Source organism: Toxorhynchites rutilus, chromosome 2 (genome assembly GCF_029784135.1).
Source record: "Toxorhynchites rutilus septentrionalis strain SRP chromosome 2, ASM2978413v1, whole genome shotgun sequence".
Taxonomy (NCBI): domain Eukaryota; kingdom Metazoa; phylum Arthropoda; class Insecta; order Diptera; family Culicidae; genus Toxorhynchites; species Toxorhynchites rutilus.
The window spans coordinates 268,272,646-268,290,106 of record NC_073745.1 but is presented as its reverse complement, the minus strand read 5'-3'; the positions used below and the strand labels follow the sequence as shown (position 1 = coordinate 268,290,106).

General features: G+C 39.4%; 1 protein-coding gene across 2 annotated transcripts in view; it reads right to left on the bottom strand.

Moving 5' to 3' along the window:
• Positions 1 to 17,461, bottom strand: part of LOC129765310 (uncharacterized) — a 225,315-nt gene that overhangs the window by 192,945 nt on the left and 14,909 nt on the right. For both annotated transcript variants that reach the window (XM_055765484.1, XM_055765483.1), the window contains exons 4-7: positions 16,779 to 16,928; positions 16,130 to 16,710; positions 12,161 to 12,498; positions 11,956 to 12,013 (exon numbers count right to left, since the gene is read on the bottom strand). In XM_055765484.1, coding sequence (XP_055621459.1) covers positions 11,956 to 12,013; positions 12,161 to 12,498; positions 16,130 to 16,710; positions 16,779 to 16,928 — 1,127 coding nt within the window. The remainder of the gene's footprint in view (positions 1 to 11,955; positions 12,014 to 12,160; positions 12,499 to 16,129; positions 16,711 to 16,778; positions 16,929 to 17,461) is intronic.

The window sequence follows — 17,461 nt, the reverse complement described above, 5'->3', positions numbered from 1 at the left end:
TTTTAGTTGAAGACGCGAAGATTTGAAGTCATGTCCTCATATGGAACTGAAAAGTAAGAAAGTAAGGTGGCTTCCAAAACAAAGCGAGAAACTTTGCTATCTCTACGTAAAAAATGTTTTGCCTCTATAACAAAAGAATAGAAATCCAAAATTGTGTGCGCCCTTATTTTCATTTTCATAAATTGCAGGTGCTGTGCAATCACATTATTTGCTTGCACCACGGTGCGGATGCGAACGATTGGCACAGGAAAGAAGAAAGAGCAAAAAAGATAGAAGAAAGAGCGAAAAGAAATAGAGGAAGTAAAAAAAAGCAAAAGAAAAAGAAAGGAAGAGCAAAAAAAGAGGGAAAAAGCAAAAAAAAAAGAAAAGAAGAAATATCATACAGCGCGGACTCGATTTTATACAGTCTTCGATTTCTTTTCACTGTATATAATCGAATCCTGTACATATTGAGTCAAAACAATTTTTTTTATTTGTCTTTTATACAGATATTTTTCGTTATTTGATTACAAAAGAAGAATTAATTTTTTGATTCATCTCCTTAAAGTCATAAAATACCTTTCTAATATAAAAAATCCTAATTATTTCAGGAAGTGATAGAGGGTCATATTTGATGAAAAAGAAACTTCTGCGCATATGTTCGAATTCCAGCAATGACAGAGTTATTGAACTTTTCTCTTTTTTTTTTTTGCTTTTTCCTTATATGCTTTTCCCTCTTTTTTTGCTCTTCCTTTCTTTTTCTTTTGCTTTTTTTTACTTCCTCTATTTCTTTTTGCTCTTTCTTCTTTCTTTTTTGCTCTTTCTTCTTTCTTTTTTGCTCTTTCTTCTTTTCTGTGGCAATCGTTCGCATCCGCACCGTGGTGCAAGCAAATAATGTGATTGCACAGCACCTGCAATTTATGGAAATAAAAATAAGGACGCACACAATTTTTGATTTCTATTCTTTTGTTATAGAGACAAAACATTTTTTACGTAGAGATAGCAAAGTTTCTTGCTTTGTTTTGGAAGCCACCTTACTTTCTTACTTTTCAATTCCAATATCCAAGTCAATAACATATTCAATAACATATGAGGACACGGCTTCAAATCTCACCTGGTGACAAACTTAGCAGTGATCTCATGTCATTCGCCGTACGGAATAAAGGGGACTAACAGGAATATATGGGGGTAGAATGAAAATCTAAACACTGAACATATAGGAAATAATGAAACATTTCGAACGGTTATTACTGGACCGGTTCTTAATATATCGCAAAGATGTTTGCATCAATTGATTAGAAATATTTCTACGCATCAACCACAATAAAGAAAATCACATTTTTTTAGAAAAACAATTGAATAATTGTAAAATATCAAGCATTACTAAACCCGCCAATTTCCACGTTTTGATTGGTTCAATTTATCCTCCTCAACCCGACCAAAAGTGGCGACTAGAGTAGTGCTTGGAAATATCTGTATAACATCAATCTTTTCAGCAGAATTTCCGACCACATTCGATCATTATACTATTGCATTCGGGATACCGAAAATGAACCAACTCCAAACCTCACAATCACAGCTAGCTAGCTAGCTCACAGTTGATTCATGCAGTTTTGTTCATTCTCTTTTTCGTTCTCTTCTGCGTTCACGGAATGTGAGCAAAAGAAAATATCCCTAGTTTTGTCATTCATTGATATTAAAATACCAGTTCTTTCACTATCAGCATCGTTCTCGGACACTGACGAAACGGAGAAATTCGTTGAGGAAGATAACGAAGTACATAATACTCATAATAGTGACAAGAAATGAAATTGTTCAAGCATGCAAGGTTTCCGTCTCAGTTAAAATGCTTTCATTATACATAGTGAATATGCAATTCCAATTCCACTTATCAGAAATTCGTCTAAAGACTCCTATTCCGATGTAAAAAAATACCGTCTTGATTCAAATTTCAAACATTTAATTTTTGAGTCAAATTCCGAACAGACGAGCATAAAATGGTGGTGTCCAAGACACGACCACAATGGGAATATTTCGAGCTTCCTTTTGCAAATGGATCAAACTGTGCTACAGGATTCGATCGATTCTACAGAATGCCTCCTCGCCGTCCAAGCCTATGCAATCCTTAGCTGTGTGTGTACATGCAGATCTTCCTTTTTTGTTGGCATTTCCGCTTGCGCCACCGATTTGCGTTGCCCTTTCGGAGTAACTTCAAAAATGACTGAATAAGCAAGGCACTCAATGAATGACTCAATGAGAAAATCACACACATATAGGGATATTGAAAATGAACAGTCACAGAATGCTCATGACTCGAGCTTTAAGAAAAGCTCAGATAGCACAGAATGAATATCAACACAGTTGTAAATTTGTTTGCCGTCGAATGAATGACAACAGCATCGACAAGCAAAATAAACGCGTTAAAATATATTTTCAATACTACTTAACAAGCCCAATATTTCCAAGCCCTGGACTAGAGTAACAGCGAAGTGCAGTTTGAAAACATATATACTACTGCGAAAACAAACGTAGTTATCCAACGTACATATCATTCTATCCAAGAGGACTAAGAGCAATAAGAAAACGAAGCCAACACAAGTTTTAGGGGCGAATGAACTGAAAAGTTCAAAGCCTCTATAATTCATCACGCCCGTTCGTACGCACAAGCTAGCGAGCAGACAGCAGTCTTTCCTAATTCTATTGTCACATACAACGGTTTTGCTCGATACAATGGAACCCTGAAGAGAAGCGAAACATCTCGTCACAAGCCCCACCCCTGTGTGATTTTTCTGCCAATCAGTATGCATAAAGTTCGCCACTTCACTGCGAAAGTGATAACGTGTAATACTTTTTCTTACAGGGAAGTAATTCGCATCTAGAGGAGGAGTGGCGAAGAATGACCCCAGCAGCAGCAAACGAGTTTTCCACCACGGCTCTTTTAAGGGTCACGAAAACTCGAAAACAATTCAATCTGAAGTAATATCCGAAACGAAAAAAAATGAACTGATTGTTATAATTCATAACCGGGATAGATCGTTGCGTGAATTTAGAAGCGTTTTTGGGTTTATTAATTTGTGTGAAGGTGTTTTACTGGGGTGAGACCTGTGTTCTTCGTTTGAAAACTGAGGGTCAAATTTTGATACGGTTGATTTCGCTTCTACCGCCACTACACAGTCGATCCAGTTCGGATTTTGGTTTGCTGATCTGAAAAAGGTGTTATATAGTATAATTCGTTGATTATTTCTTTAGAGAGGATGCTTTTGGAACCATTGATGAAAAAATAGTGAAATAGTGATAAAAATTTATTACATTCTCATATGGATTAAACAACACATTATCTCACCATACTGTGTCAAATTAAAGGAACTATGGATGAACAAGATGCAGTAAAAGAACTCAACAAGAAACGGCTGTCCACGGGTTCTAATTTGAGTACCTTTCCCTAGAGACTAGTTGCGAGATAAAAAAAAATAGCAACACGAAAAAACCGCAAGCAATCCGGACAATGTGGGACCACACAAGCAATAATAGAACAATAACACATAAGTTCATCACCGAGGTGACGAGACACGCCAGGGGGATGACAAAATAACACACACACTGCAGCAGCTCGGAAGCAACCAGTGCGACGCCCGTGGGCTCCACCCGTGTACGGATTCTCCGGTATCTACGGAAAGGCAACACACAGCAGGCGAACAAATAAATAAAGAGAAACACTTTTGATTTGATCCTGGTGATCCATCCACGTCACACAAACCCAGCCAAACTAACACAACACTGCCCCCCATCCCCACCCACATCATCCTCCCAACCGCGGCACTGATAATGATGAAGAAGAGCAAACTCGGAAAGTCTAGTAATCTGGTTTCCTCCGGGCGTCCTGCCGGATAATGTAAACAAGATTGAGCACATTCGTCCCGTGCGTTCTGTGATTTTACGCTGCTGATTTCATTCTGTGACTGCCTCTATGTGGCGACGGTGTTTTTTTGGCGTTATCCGTCTTCCAGTCGATGGGGTATTTGAGATTATACACTTCGTTTCTTTTTGTGTGTCACCAGAACTCCGTGTGGCGGAAAACACGGCCTAACGAAGGGAAACGTTCAAATTTGCGATGTTTTTCCACAGACACAGATGGTGGTGGTGGTGTTCAGCAGTAGAAAAAACACGCAAAACAGATCACGACGTTCGTGCTAAAATGAGCATCCACAGCCCCCCCCAATAAAGATAAGACTAGAACGTGTGACAATAATCACCCCAGTCATGGAACACACTTGTTGCCGCGCTCGCATGGGTTTATTGTGATTGCCTCCCCCATTTCTCGGTGAGGCATGCCGCCAACGTTATGCTGCGTGCTTTTAAAGCAATCTAGAGCTGCTAAGCGCGGTCTCACGATGATGAAAACAGCGGAGAGCTTTGAAAAGGCTAATTGAGTTCGCACCAAACGTGCCGACAGAGAGAGACTCCTGGGAAATGACAAACAACACCGACCCAAATTTTGTTATGGAGGACCTTCGTCGAATCCCGAAGCACTGGAATTGGCGATACTCTGCGTGCGGGAAGTGTGTCAAATTCACAACATTCATGCCTGTATAGCAGGGCTTGACAATTTCAAAACTAAAAGATGAAAATGTTTCTTTGTTACTTCTTCCTTTCTCTTCAGCCAGAGTCAATTTCAATTGTGTATATTCAATATGCATACTGAATGTGATTCTTCAATTTTGTTCTATTCTGCTGTCCTTTCCTTTGACTTTGAAAGCAAACGCTTTCACTTGACGACCGAAGCTGCTCGAATGGGCTCTATTAATTATCATTTGAATGGACTATATTTCAATTTTAGTTAGTTTCCAATGATAAAATATGATTGTTGCTTTCAATTGAAGGTTCCATTCGATTTTATTTTCCTCAAACTGAATTATCCCGGACCGTCTTTCAAAAAAAAGTGGACCAAAAGAGGAATACAGTGCGTGAAATTCCTATAAGCGCACCCATATATTTCAACTGTTTGAGTGTTATAAATTAGATTTTTAGAATGCCCCTATAAGAGCTTTGAATATCAAGTAAATTTCAATATTGAATGTCCCAGTCCAACTGTCAACGGTTGTTTTAAATTGTTAAAACACATTTTCGGAGTAGAAACTCTTATAAGCGCACTTCATATTTTATTCTCAAAAATAGATTCAAACAAAGAACCGCTAAATTTAATATTTGATTGGTTTTCCATTTTTCAGAATCATTTGGCATTGAATCAATCACATTATCAACGTTTCTTCTCCTTCAAAGAAGCCTTAGAGCAGATCAAAGTTAGAATTCTCCCGGAGAATTATGCCAACACTGAACTGACTACAGCTCAGCTAGATTCCATTCAGAATGCTCTACTCACTGCAATAGAGCAACAAAGAAATGACCCGGTGAAACCCAAGTTTTTCAACTGCTCGTATAAGTCGGGTTATCTAATCCTTTCCTGTAAAGACCATCAAACTTTGGAATGGTTGAAGAAAGTGGTTCCCATGATAACCCTAGAAGATAGCATATGCCTTCATGCCTTTTTTCCACAAAGTGCAACATACAGCGACGAGAGACTCAAAAGCCTCATTGAGAGCCAAAACGAAAAGCTCTCCACCGATAAATGACGTATACAGTACTCAATTTCCATTTTTGAATTCCCGCATTTTTCCCGACTTTTTCGCGCAGGATTTCACAAAATTCCCGACTCTCAAAAATGAAAATTTGATAATATTGGATCGTTAGTTGAAAATTAGTTTTTGAAGGTCGAATTGCGAAAATATTTCGCATGATCGCATGTCACAAAAAAAATGGACGGTGAATTTCTAAGCAACATATTTTGGGTTGGATGTAGGATTCAGGAGATACGGACGAGATTGTTTCTGGATTATATGCACCTGGGATCTGAAGCGCTATAAAACAAGATAAGTAAATAAGTTACTTAAATCAAATCTCATCCGCATGCTTGAACAATCAAAATAAACAAAAATTATGCAATGATGTTTGTAAAGCTCATAATATGATTCAGTAAGATATTTCAGATTTGTTCAGGCTTTTACTTAACCCCTTGAACGGAAATGACCAGCATCTGCATATCTCTGGGTGTCAACCAACATCTTCGAGTTTCTAGCCTCGTTCGTGCTTTTCGAAGAAAATCCTCTCTCTCCAATGATGCATTGCCATGCGATAGGTTCAGAACTTTTTTCACAAACAAGGTCATAATTGGTAGTTCCTTCTGCGACTGAGCGATAATCTTTGATCTTTGTTGGACACAATTGTCCATACTCCTTCTTTATTTTATCTGCACAAACGCCGGGCAAATGTTGTTTATCGACGAATACTTCCAAGCATAACTCTGTCCGTTTCTTCGCTATATCCGGAAAGTTGAAAATCACATCCGGGTTAATACACGTTAGGTAACGAGTGCGATATGGCAAAGGGGATTGTATGAACAATTTTTTTAAAAATCCACAGTAGAACTCACGATAGCTGGTTCGAAATATTAGGACACCTTCGTCGGAAATTTTGCTGAATTCATTGCTTGTTGATTGCGGATTTCGTTGCAAATCCAATTTTAATACTTCCAGGTAGCAGTAGAATGGTTTCTGTGAGGTGATTTAGATTTCACTTTCAGTCGTTCGGATTTCATAATTTTCTCCATAACACTTCACAAGTCCCGTTAGGTCATTGAAAAGCAAAGGAACCATCGGTGCCTCTGTCTGACATTCAAGCAAAAACTAATTAACTGTCGATGCTGCCGTAACACAAAAAATCAATTTTAGTTCCAGCAGCCTATATAGCAGCCTATATTCCATGCGACAATCTCATACATCTTTGATCGGAAAACTAATGCAAAACTCCGTTTAAAGTTTGGATGCCTTTCCTTAAGCTTATTTATCTCTTGTTTCCTTACCTCGCCGACAGGATTTTTTTAAAAACAAAGATTCACACTGCTTAGAAAGTCGTAATGCGCTAAAACACAAGCAGTAACTTATTAGAGCCGACTGCGCAAAAAAAAAAACCCGACTTCGTGGAACAATTCCCGACTTTTTCCCGATGTATTTTGACTTTTATCCCGCATTTCCCGCTTTTCGCGGATGGGTGGCCACCCTGTATACTAAAGAGGTCCAATCCCAATGAAATCCACGCGGATTGGACGCTAACAGTCGGCGAAGCTTCAATGCGTCAACTTGTTAGTAACAACTTCAAAATAAACTTCCGATTTGGCGAAACTAAGCTGAGGAAAACAAATCCAAAGCAGCGCCTAACCACAACTCAAAAAACCCCAGTGTGCTCGAAGGAGATTTGGTGCCAAGAAACGAGAAATCTCATAATTCCAGAAACCCAGGTAATCTGAAGTCTTCAGAGCCCAGTGACTCCAAACATGTGGAGCCACAAAATGTTCAAAAAGTCGTCAGCAGGGATCTGGTAAACCGAAGTTTCCTCGTGAAGTTTCTCCGAAAAACAAGAAACTTGACAATCTGAAACTCAACAGCTATCGCAAAAAGGGTAGGAACTTCAACTACGTCAAATGAAAAAGGTGAGTTTCTTCAAACCCATCATCACGCCAGATCCAAAACAAACATGGACGCTGGAACAAGCAAAAAACCAGACCATAATTTCAATAAAACAAAGGGGATCCCGATTCTCCCAAACAAACCCCCGGATCGGTCAACCCAACCCAATGCAGAACACTAAAGTTTTGCAAATAAACCTCCATCACGCTAAAGCAGCGTCGAGCGTGTTATCCAGGAGGTTTACAAAAGACGCTGTGGATCTAGCTCTTATCCAAGAGCCTTGGATTCACAAAGGAAGAATACTAGGTATTCAAACAGGTTCATATAAGTTGTTCTACGATGACAAACATGACTCCCCAAGAGCTGCTGTCTAAGTAAATGCAAACATACAATGCTTTCCTATTACAGAGTTCATTCAAAGGGACATCGTCGCAATCAGAGTGAAAGTACCAACCGCCAAAGGAAGATCCGACATCGTAATTGCGTCGACTTACTTTCCTGGCGACGTTCCCACGAGAGGTAGCGGCGTTTGTTAACTACTGAGGGAAATCAACACGGACTTCATCATCGGATGTGATGCCAACGCTCATCACACAATGTGGGCAAGTACCGACATTAACTACCGAGGTGAGTGTCTTTTAGAATTTCTCTCGTCAAACAACACAGATATCGCTATCAAAGGAAATGAACCAACATTCATAAACGCAATCAGACAAGAAGTCTTAGACCTAACGCTGTGTAGCCCGGTTACTCTTGACAAGATTCATAACTGGTACGTTTCCGAAGAGGCGTCTTTGTATGATCATAGACACATTATTTTTGAATGGGATGGTGGCATGACAGTTCAGAGAGAATACCGAGATCCCAAAAAACAACCAACTGGGATCGGTATTCCCTTGAACTCGAGTCAAAAATTCTAAACTCAAAAATAAGATCGATTCAGCAGCTTGAAGCAGCTTCAAAGAATTAAACGAAGAATTCAAAGAATTAGTCTCTGCCTACAACAGCAATTGCCCACTAAGAAGAGTTTCTTCAACAAGAAACGTTACTTGGTGGAATAAAAGGCTTGAACGGCTTCGCAAAACAGCGCGAACACTGTTCAACAGAGCAAAAATTACTTCAGACTGGTCTCAATACAAAAGCACTCTAACTGAGTACAGCAGAGAACTGAGACGATCCAAACGAAAATATATATAATATAACTGCGAAAGCATTAAAAATACTCCAATCGTTGCTAGACTCAATAAGACTCTGGCAAAAGACCACTCGAACGGGCTAGGTTCCCTTGAAAAGGACGACGATTCGTTTACAAAAACTCCCTCAGAAGTACTAGACTTACTGATGAAGACTCACTTTCCGGGATCTACATCTATCCACTCGAATACAAATACTGGCTATAATGGCGACACATAGTGCTCTGGAAGGTACCTCATAGGACCTGAAAGTGCAAAGGATGTCGCTAACATAGTTGCTGGGTTAGTCTTCACGAGGGCCAGAGTAGTAAATGCAGTGAGATCCTTTCTACCTTACAAATCTGCAGATGCAGATGGGATTTTCCAGCCCTGATTCAAAACGGAGAATCAAAACTAATTCCACCTCTAATCGAGATTTTTAAGGCAAGCCTGATACTAGAGCACATTACTTCGATATGGAGACTTGTTAAAGAAGTTTTCATTCCAAAAGCGGGGAAACGTGACAAATCACTCCCAAAGGCATTCATACCAATTAGTTTATCATCAATACTGCTGAAAACTATGGAAAAAGTATTATATGAATACATAAAGTCTGTATTCATGTCCAAATCTAAAATATCTAAATACCAGTTTGCCTACCAATCAGGCAAATCCACAGTAACAGCGCTACACACGCTTGTAACAAAAATTTAAAAATCTCTCTCGTCAAAAGAAACCGCTCTATGCGCGTTTCTTGACATCGAAGGTGCCTTTGATAATGCTTCTTATCTATCAATGGCGCTAGCTATGAGAAAAAGACACTTCGATAACTGCATAGTCCAATGGATCCAGGGCTTGCTCACACATAGACGAATCACCTCGGAGCTGGGCGGGTCGTCGACATCTGTGATCGCAACGAAAGGTTGCCCACAAGGAGGGGTTCTATCACCTCTCCTTTGGTCACTTGTAGTTGACCTTCTGATATGTTTAGAGATAAAAGAATTCGAGGTTGTGGGCTTTGCCGATGATCTAGTCATAATGGTACGTGGCAAGTTCGACGACGTATTATCGAGCAGAATGCAAAACTTTAAACTTTGCACAACCTTGGTGTATCACAGAAGGTCTGAGCATAAATCCCTCAAAAACAAAAATTATTCCTTTCACCAAAAAGAAAAAAACTGCATCTGCACTCTTTACATCTTGGGGGAGAGGGAATAAAAAGCAGCGTTTCAGTGAAATATGTAGGTGTTATCGTAGATTATCAATTCCCTTTTACGGCAATTATGTCAGATAAGTTCGGGACAATTGTACTGGATTCCTTGCCATTGCGGTTTAGAAGGCATCGAGCGAGCAGATGAACTTGCCAGGAACGGCTCAAACTCACCATTCACTGGTCCAGAACCATTCTGTGAACTTTCTGACTGTGTGCTGAAAAGTGAGCTGAAGAAATGGGAAGTCCGGGAAGTGACAGTCAATTGAATGACTGCAAAACAGGAGAAAAAATGTATTACGCCGAGTATTAAAATTACTCATCAGCTGCTAAGCCTTAATAATAAAGACTTCAGCACATTCACTGGTCTTGTAAGAGGACACTGTCCGAGTATACCATCTTAAAAACATAGGTTTAGCACCAAATAATATTTGTCGTTTTTGTGATGCCGAAAGCGAAACCTCGGAACATTTGCTCTGTAACTGCGGAGCTCTAACAAAACGCAGACTTCAATACCTTGATAAAGCTATTTTGGAGCCCAAGGAAATTTGGTCTGCGTCGCCGATAAAGATTAAAAACTTTATCAAACAGATTATTCCTGAATGCCACCTATCTCGCTATAGCTTTCAGTCTACTCCTTCATCAATAAGTAGTAGATAACCTTGAAGAATATAAAAAAGGGGTATATCACACTAGTTCAAAATAATGGACGCACATCCAACAGGGAAAAAAATCAACGTTTCTTTGTGGAATTTCATGCCACTCATCTCTAACACATGCCTGCAGCTCACGATCTGTTAGGGTTTAAGTCCGGGCAGTTCGTGGCCAGACAATAACCTGAATGTTTCTCTCGGGAAACCATGACAAAGACATCTTTCTGACGCGAATGGGCGCATTATCTTGTTGGAAGGGGAGACTGCCGTCTATTACGTCTTCGTTCCACTGTCCAGCCTGCTCCAAATAGGTTTCCGAATTCATTCTTGTCGAAATTGTTGCACGTCATTTCGATGTGGGAAGGTCAAGTTTCCTGCTTTATTCCCGAGATACTGAGCTTTCCAGTCTCTTCAGGCTGTATGATGCGATTCCGGTTTGAAATTTTGGAGTTGCATTTGTTTTTCTTCCGTATACCGTATTTGGGGCTATTCTTGAAAAACAATTACCACTTACCACTGTTTCTCCCCTGTTGATCCTCTTCGCTATCGCCTGGTTGCTTAAGCCGATATCCTTCAGATCAAATTCCGCTCCGTTTCGTTTGAGAATATCCTTTCGGCATCGTGCTTAAAAATCGTCCGAAACGGTACACCGCCAATCTGATTATGGCATGAGTGTCCACACATACAACCTCATCATAATGATTTGACAGGTGGTCAAGAGATTGTCATTAAGGTTGGGTAAATACTAAGATGTGAACTGCGCGTATAGGAATTTCACTCCAAAACATAAAAAATCTTATTCCAAAAATGTATAGAACAACTAATGGTAGCGAAAACATTATATTCACTACACGAATACATTTACGAGAACTTCATGATGCTTAGTACTATTTAAAATAAAATGTTTAAAAAACCTAGTTGCGCTTATAGGAATTTCTCCCACTGCGTAAGTGCATATTATGTTTCTTTGTTTTTAAGAGGCTTTAAACTTTGCAGTTCATTCGCCTCCAGAGTGCATATTAGTCTTACAACCAGTGCCGGTAACTGATTACCGCTGCTGGCATACTGCACATTCTTTTACATCGTCATTTTCATTACTTTCTGAATACCGTTCAAGCTCTACCGAAATTTTCATTCGAATGTAAGACACTTTCATTTTCTTTATGACGATTTGATAATTTCGCTTCAGTGTGAAGAACGAAACAAATGAACGTGAAACGAAACAAGGCTGTTCAGAGGTGAAGTGATATTCTCATTATTGAGAGAGAGAGATAGAGAGAGAACACTATTTTCAGCCTGCATGAGTTTGCAGCAAATTGAAAGGCGATAGGCTCATTAGTACGTGATGGTATCTTAATTGAGGTGAAATTGTAAGGCCCTGCTGTGTAGGGTTTGCTTTTCTGGGCTTTGTTGATACTTACCGATGAATACGAAGATTTGATGATGGGAATACCGCAGCAACATCGAAATTGAAATAGTCTGCGAATAGAATAGATGGTTAATGCAAGCGATAATTTAAAAAAGTAGTTCTATATCAAATAAGTTATGCTTAGATAAAAAGAGTTGTGCAAAGTTTGAATGAAAAAAAATGAAATCATAAAAATAAAATAATGCGTGTCAACTTACAAACAGGATCATGATGAAGAACGGCGCAAAGTAGGAACTGCGTGACATCCACCACATCGAAACGAAGCGATAGTGCTCGCCGGTGATCACATTGCGGAGGTACCCCTTGTTGTCCTCCTGTTCGGCCAGAACCTTCACCGAAGCCATCAGAATATCATCGTAGCCGAGAAATTCTCTCAAGATAAGCCGGCTGAACGAATCACCGAAGCACTTGTTCACCGAGGGATCCAGCGTTACTACGTGGACCGGAATGTTCAGCCGCTGGCGGGCGGCGGCCGACAGGCGCAGGAAACCGTACTCGAGCGAGTATTCGACGATGTATTGCTCCTCGGACCAGACTGAAAAAATTAATGGTAAGATGGAAAGTGATGAAAACCTCGCGAGTAATACAGCAACTATGGGTTTAAATCATCCGTGATGTTCACCAAAATAAATTCTTAGCGAAGAGGGAAGCTCTTCTACCTACCAAGTGCATGCATATGGATATTTTCATTAAAATTACACGTTTATTGGAATATTTTGAGATATTGTTCATTCAAAGCCATTATTTACCGAATTATAATCATTCTAGTGATGCGGTATCTAATTTAGTATCACCATGACACAGAACTTCAAACGCGTTTTTCTAATGTTTTCGACTTATCCGAGTTTCATACGATAGCGGCACCTTTACTGATTCAGATTCTGTTCGATTTTTTGTTTCCGATATCCAGAAGGGCTGGAATCGTGTACGCCATGGTACAACTTTTTTTTAAACTATTTTAATTATAAATATTTTTTTCCGTTCAGTTTTTGTTTTATTATTTAAAGATGGATGAACAAATAATGATATAATGAATAGTTAAAATATTCTTTGTTTTATTTTTTCGGAGCTCGAAAAAACGTCGGAAATTCATGCGTCTACACTAGAATCCCAAACCAAAGTGTTTTTCACCGAGGGCGTGTCCAATGGTAATCGAAAGGAGCCAAAACCTATGAATAAGCCGTATGCGGTAAATGAACTGAGTAGCTAAATCGTTTCTCTGAGCTCTCTTACTCGACGCGTCGGGGCATTGTCATCAAGAAAAATCAATCTGGGCTTGGGGCTACTATCCGACGTGAAAATTATTTTTCTTTTATGAAATCGTCTTAAAAATGCATATTTTAAAAACATGTATTTTTGATTCGAATGAAAGCTTGTATTTAGTTTGTGTTGGAGGAAATATGAGTTTTCCACAGCAATTGGGAATATTTTGACTCAAGTGTAACTTTTCATACAGCGTATTGATTTTAGTAAGAGAAATTATTGATAGTTTATATCGTTATCGATAGAGTCGTACCGAAATAGCGTCTTAGAAAAAGTTATAGAGTATTGATGTTGATGTGAAAAAACATACACTGAGAAAAAATAGTATTCTTTTATTTATTTACGAGAAAAACTTCAATTTGCAATATCTAAAATATGCGCTTAATATTTTTTTTGAATTGAAATCGAATGATACACAATGTGTCATGCAAGTAACCTCTCACGAACATATAACCAAATATGAGAGGATCATTCAGATACTTGTATGAATGTCAGTAATCACTTGTGTAATATTTAGTGATTAAACTGAGAGAGGAAAGAAGACTGTTGATTGCATATCCGATCTGTATCAAACATCGCATACCATTTTCGAAGCCTGCATACAAGTTTGAACCGCATATATCGTCCCGCTCTACTATAGCGAAACCCACTGCACAGGCAAGTGCAAAGCAATAAATGATACAAGAAAAATTACGTCATCATTCGGTCACCATTTGCGGAGAGCAACAAATGGGGAAAGAGAGCGGTGTTGCTAGTAAAACTATGCGGTCTATATGAATATACACATTTCAAGGGATAGAGGCGTTAAAAATGGAAAATATAATCTGACTACCCTTCCCTTAGCCTCTCTCGAGCTAAATAATCATATAGTTTGCACTCTCTGAGACTTAAAAATCAGGATCTGCTACATTAGCTGAATGTGAATCTTTCGCTTTGCGTTGTCCGTACGATCCTGCTGTTTCATGATGCATGGAGAGGTCGGTATGCATATGTTAGATGCAAAGAAGAAAATAAGCTTTCTGCACCGAAAGCGTATATGATAGCTTTGCTTGCATGCTGGTGTGCAATGAAGTGCGAGCCGACGCAGAGTTGTCTCGTTCTCTTTTGTATCGTGATTTGCAGCACATAACAACAATAGAATACCGCTGGGAGAAATGTTTCCTGAAAGATCATATTTGAACGAACGAAAGCGATTTTTTCAATGAGTGGATCATTTGGCAAACACTGTGCTCATGTTTCACAAAGTTCGTCAAAAACAGTTTCACAATCTTGGAATATTTTTTTAAATTTTCTACGTGACTTCTATTTTATGTGAAAAATTTTTTAAAAAAATTGAAAATGCATATTTTAGATATTGCAATTTAAAGATTTTTCGTAAATAAAAAAGAGTGGGGGTTGTGGGGGGTAAGTGATCACGAGCGGTAACCTGCTTGTTTGGTAGTATAACTATTGACTATTGACACCGTATTGATAGTCATCTTATGTTTGAAGAATTTCATTTTTTTTAGTCACCTTGTACTCCAGTGGAGCTGTCGCATGTCAAAATATAAAAAAAAACAAAAATAGCTCTCTTGGCAGCCATTCGGCCGTAGTTCTGTGCGAATGTTATCTAAGGAATTTCTCGTGAAATTCAGTTTATTCTATCTGATATGTTGGACAAATCATCAGTTTGGACGACTGTTCACATATTCTAGGAGGGGTGAACAGATATTTTGTTCAATTTCAGCGATTATTTCGCATATTTTGCATTTCGTTGTTTGGGGGGAGGGGGGGCAAAGTTTTCAGTGGAGGAAAACTACTGACAACAGAAAAAGAAGGAAAAGATAGAAAGAAAGTATGGTTTTCTGGATTTGTTCCGGGAACCGTCCCATGGTAGTTCCACCAGATACACTTGTGTAAACAACCACAAAATTCAACTGAGCTGAAGAGCTGTCCCAAAGGATCAGCTCACTTGTATGAGCTGAACGGCTTTGAGCCGCTCACCATGATGAGCTGATTTGTTCATCTCTAATTTCGGTACGACTCATAGTTTTCGCAATGGTTTTCGCCCTTTTTTGAATCACATAACTGTAAATATTACACAAAGCTTCGGAAGAAGTTTTATTTCTCAAGCATTGTAATGGGTAGAAAAATCATTTTAGATAAATGAATTCCCATTGCGGAAACACAGTGAATGTTGTTGAAAACCGTCCTCACCTGAGCTGAAAACATCTGGAGGAATCACAACAGGTTAGGTATAATCAACAACATCGTCTTCGTTAAAACGTCGAGATCATCTATCTTGCCATATCACTTTTGAGAAACAAATATATCGCAAAAGAAAATCTATGAAACTTTTCAGTTTCGAATATCACAATCGTAAAACCAGGATTCTTTCAATGCGACTATAGCTGTGGGATTGCGTATAAAAAAATATAACACAAATCAAAATTCCTAATTCGAGATTTAAGAAATTGACGCGGTGGTTCTTCTTCTTGAATGGCACTAACGTTCCAGTGGAACTTTTGCCTTCTCAACGTAGCATTACTTGTGTCATTTTTATTAGTAATACTTGGTTGAGATTTCTATGCCGAATCACACGCCTTAAATGCACTCTGGAGTGGCAAGCTCTGGAATACGCGTGACCACAGTGCAACCCGGAAGAATTTTCTTTGATGAAAAATCCCCCGGCCAGAACGGGAATCGAACCCGAACCCCCGGCATGATAGTGTAGGACGCTAACCACTCGGCCACGGGAGGAGCACTCTTGACGCGGTGGTATTAACGGTTTTACTTTCAATATCGAACCTAGCTTGTAGCAATTCGATTAGGTCGAAAATAATAACATCCAGTCTTACTGAGGGTAACACGTACATTGTTGTTGGAAATTCAATCTTAGATTGATGGGTTCAAGAAATACTCACGTGCATTCTTCAACTTCTCCATCTCTGGCACATCGGTCCTCAGCTCCGTTCCGGGTACTTCCTCTTTCATCGCCGCGATATTCTTCATAATAGTCTCGTTTGTATACACCATGACACTATCACCGTACTCTTTTTGCAGCCGCTGCTTCTCCGAAAGTGGTTCATCTAGAGCCAAATTCATCCGGGCCTGCTCTCCCAGAAACTGTGTACTCTCGATAGGCATATTGACCTCGATTTTCCGCACATCACGATCACTACGACCTCGGAACTCGTTCGCTCTGGATGCGGAGGACGGAAACATCTCCTTGGTCATCCGTTCCCGCCCGAAGCCAGCGCTCGTTTGCGGCGAAGACAACTGCTGCGGCTGCTGCTGAAACCACGGGCTACTGTTGGCGTAACTCTGCAGCTGCAGCTCCGGGTTCTGGTTTTGCTCCTGCTCGTGTGGCAACGTTGTCGAGGGATCGATACTGATCATCCCGTTTTTGTGAATGTTTCGCAGCATGTTCACCTCCGTTTCGTCCAGGTCAGCCTCTTTCTGTTTCACTTCAACGACGCTGGAACTGTGGCGGATTATTTCGACGCTGAATTGAGCAGAGAAATAAGCATCAACGTGAAGTTGTCACATTTATTCTAGTGGGAGGACACTTACCGGAGAATACCATCGCGTGGCCAATCGTTTTTCACATGCTCAAGACAGGTGGTGGGCGTCTGGGAGAAGTGGATATGGATGTACACGAGAATGAAGAACGCTGATAGGGCTTTCAGTAGCATGACTAGTTCTATAGCGCGCCGAACAGGTCTGAAATAAAAAAAAATAACAATAACAATGAGTTACAAACATGTAAATGTGTATGTTTTGACGTCGAACAACGTTTAACCAGGAAATATGGGGGGTAAAATGAAAACTTTTACACTAAACAAGCAGGAATAAATTCAACATTTCGAATGCTTATAACTCGTACATTTCTTAATACACTCGACAAAAAAATTAGAGAAACAGAGTGCGAAGTCGGAAATTTTAAATTATTTATAACATGCTATAGCTTCGTGAAAAATCAACGCATATCGATTGAATGTACATCATTTTGAAGCTACAGCTTTTAAGTATTAGAATATTTTACGTACATTTTTTATCTTGGTGTGTGTAGGTGTAGTAGGCAACAATATCGAGAAGAAATGAAAAATCGATTTTTGCTTGTTTTTTCAAGAGTATTCTGGACTAACAGAATTTTTTTCTAACCAACTCAACAGTAAATCCAATCAACTTGATCAACCAGCTTTCATTTCGTTCCTAGAACGTTCCTGTAGGACCTTTCCATACAGAGATATTTC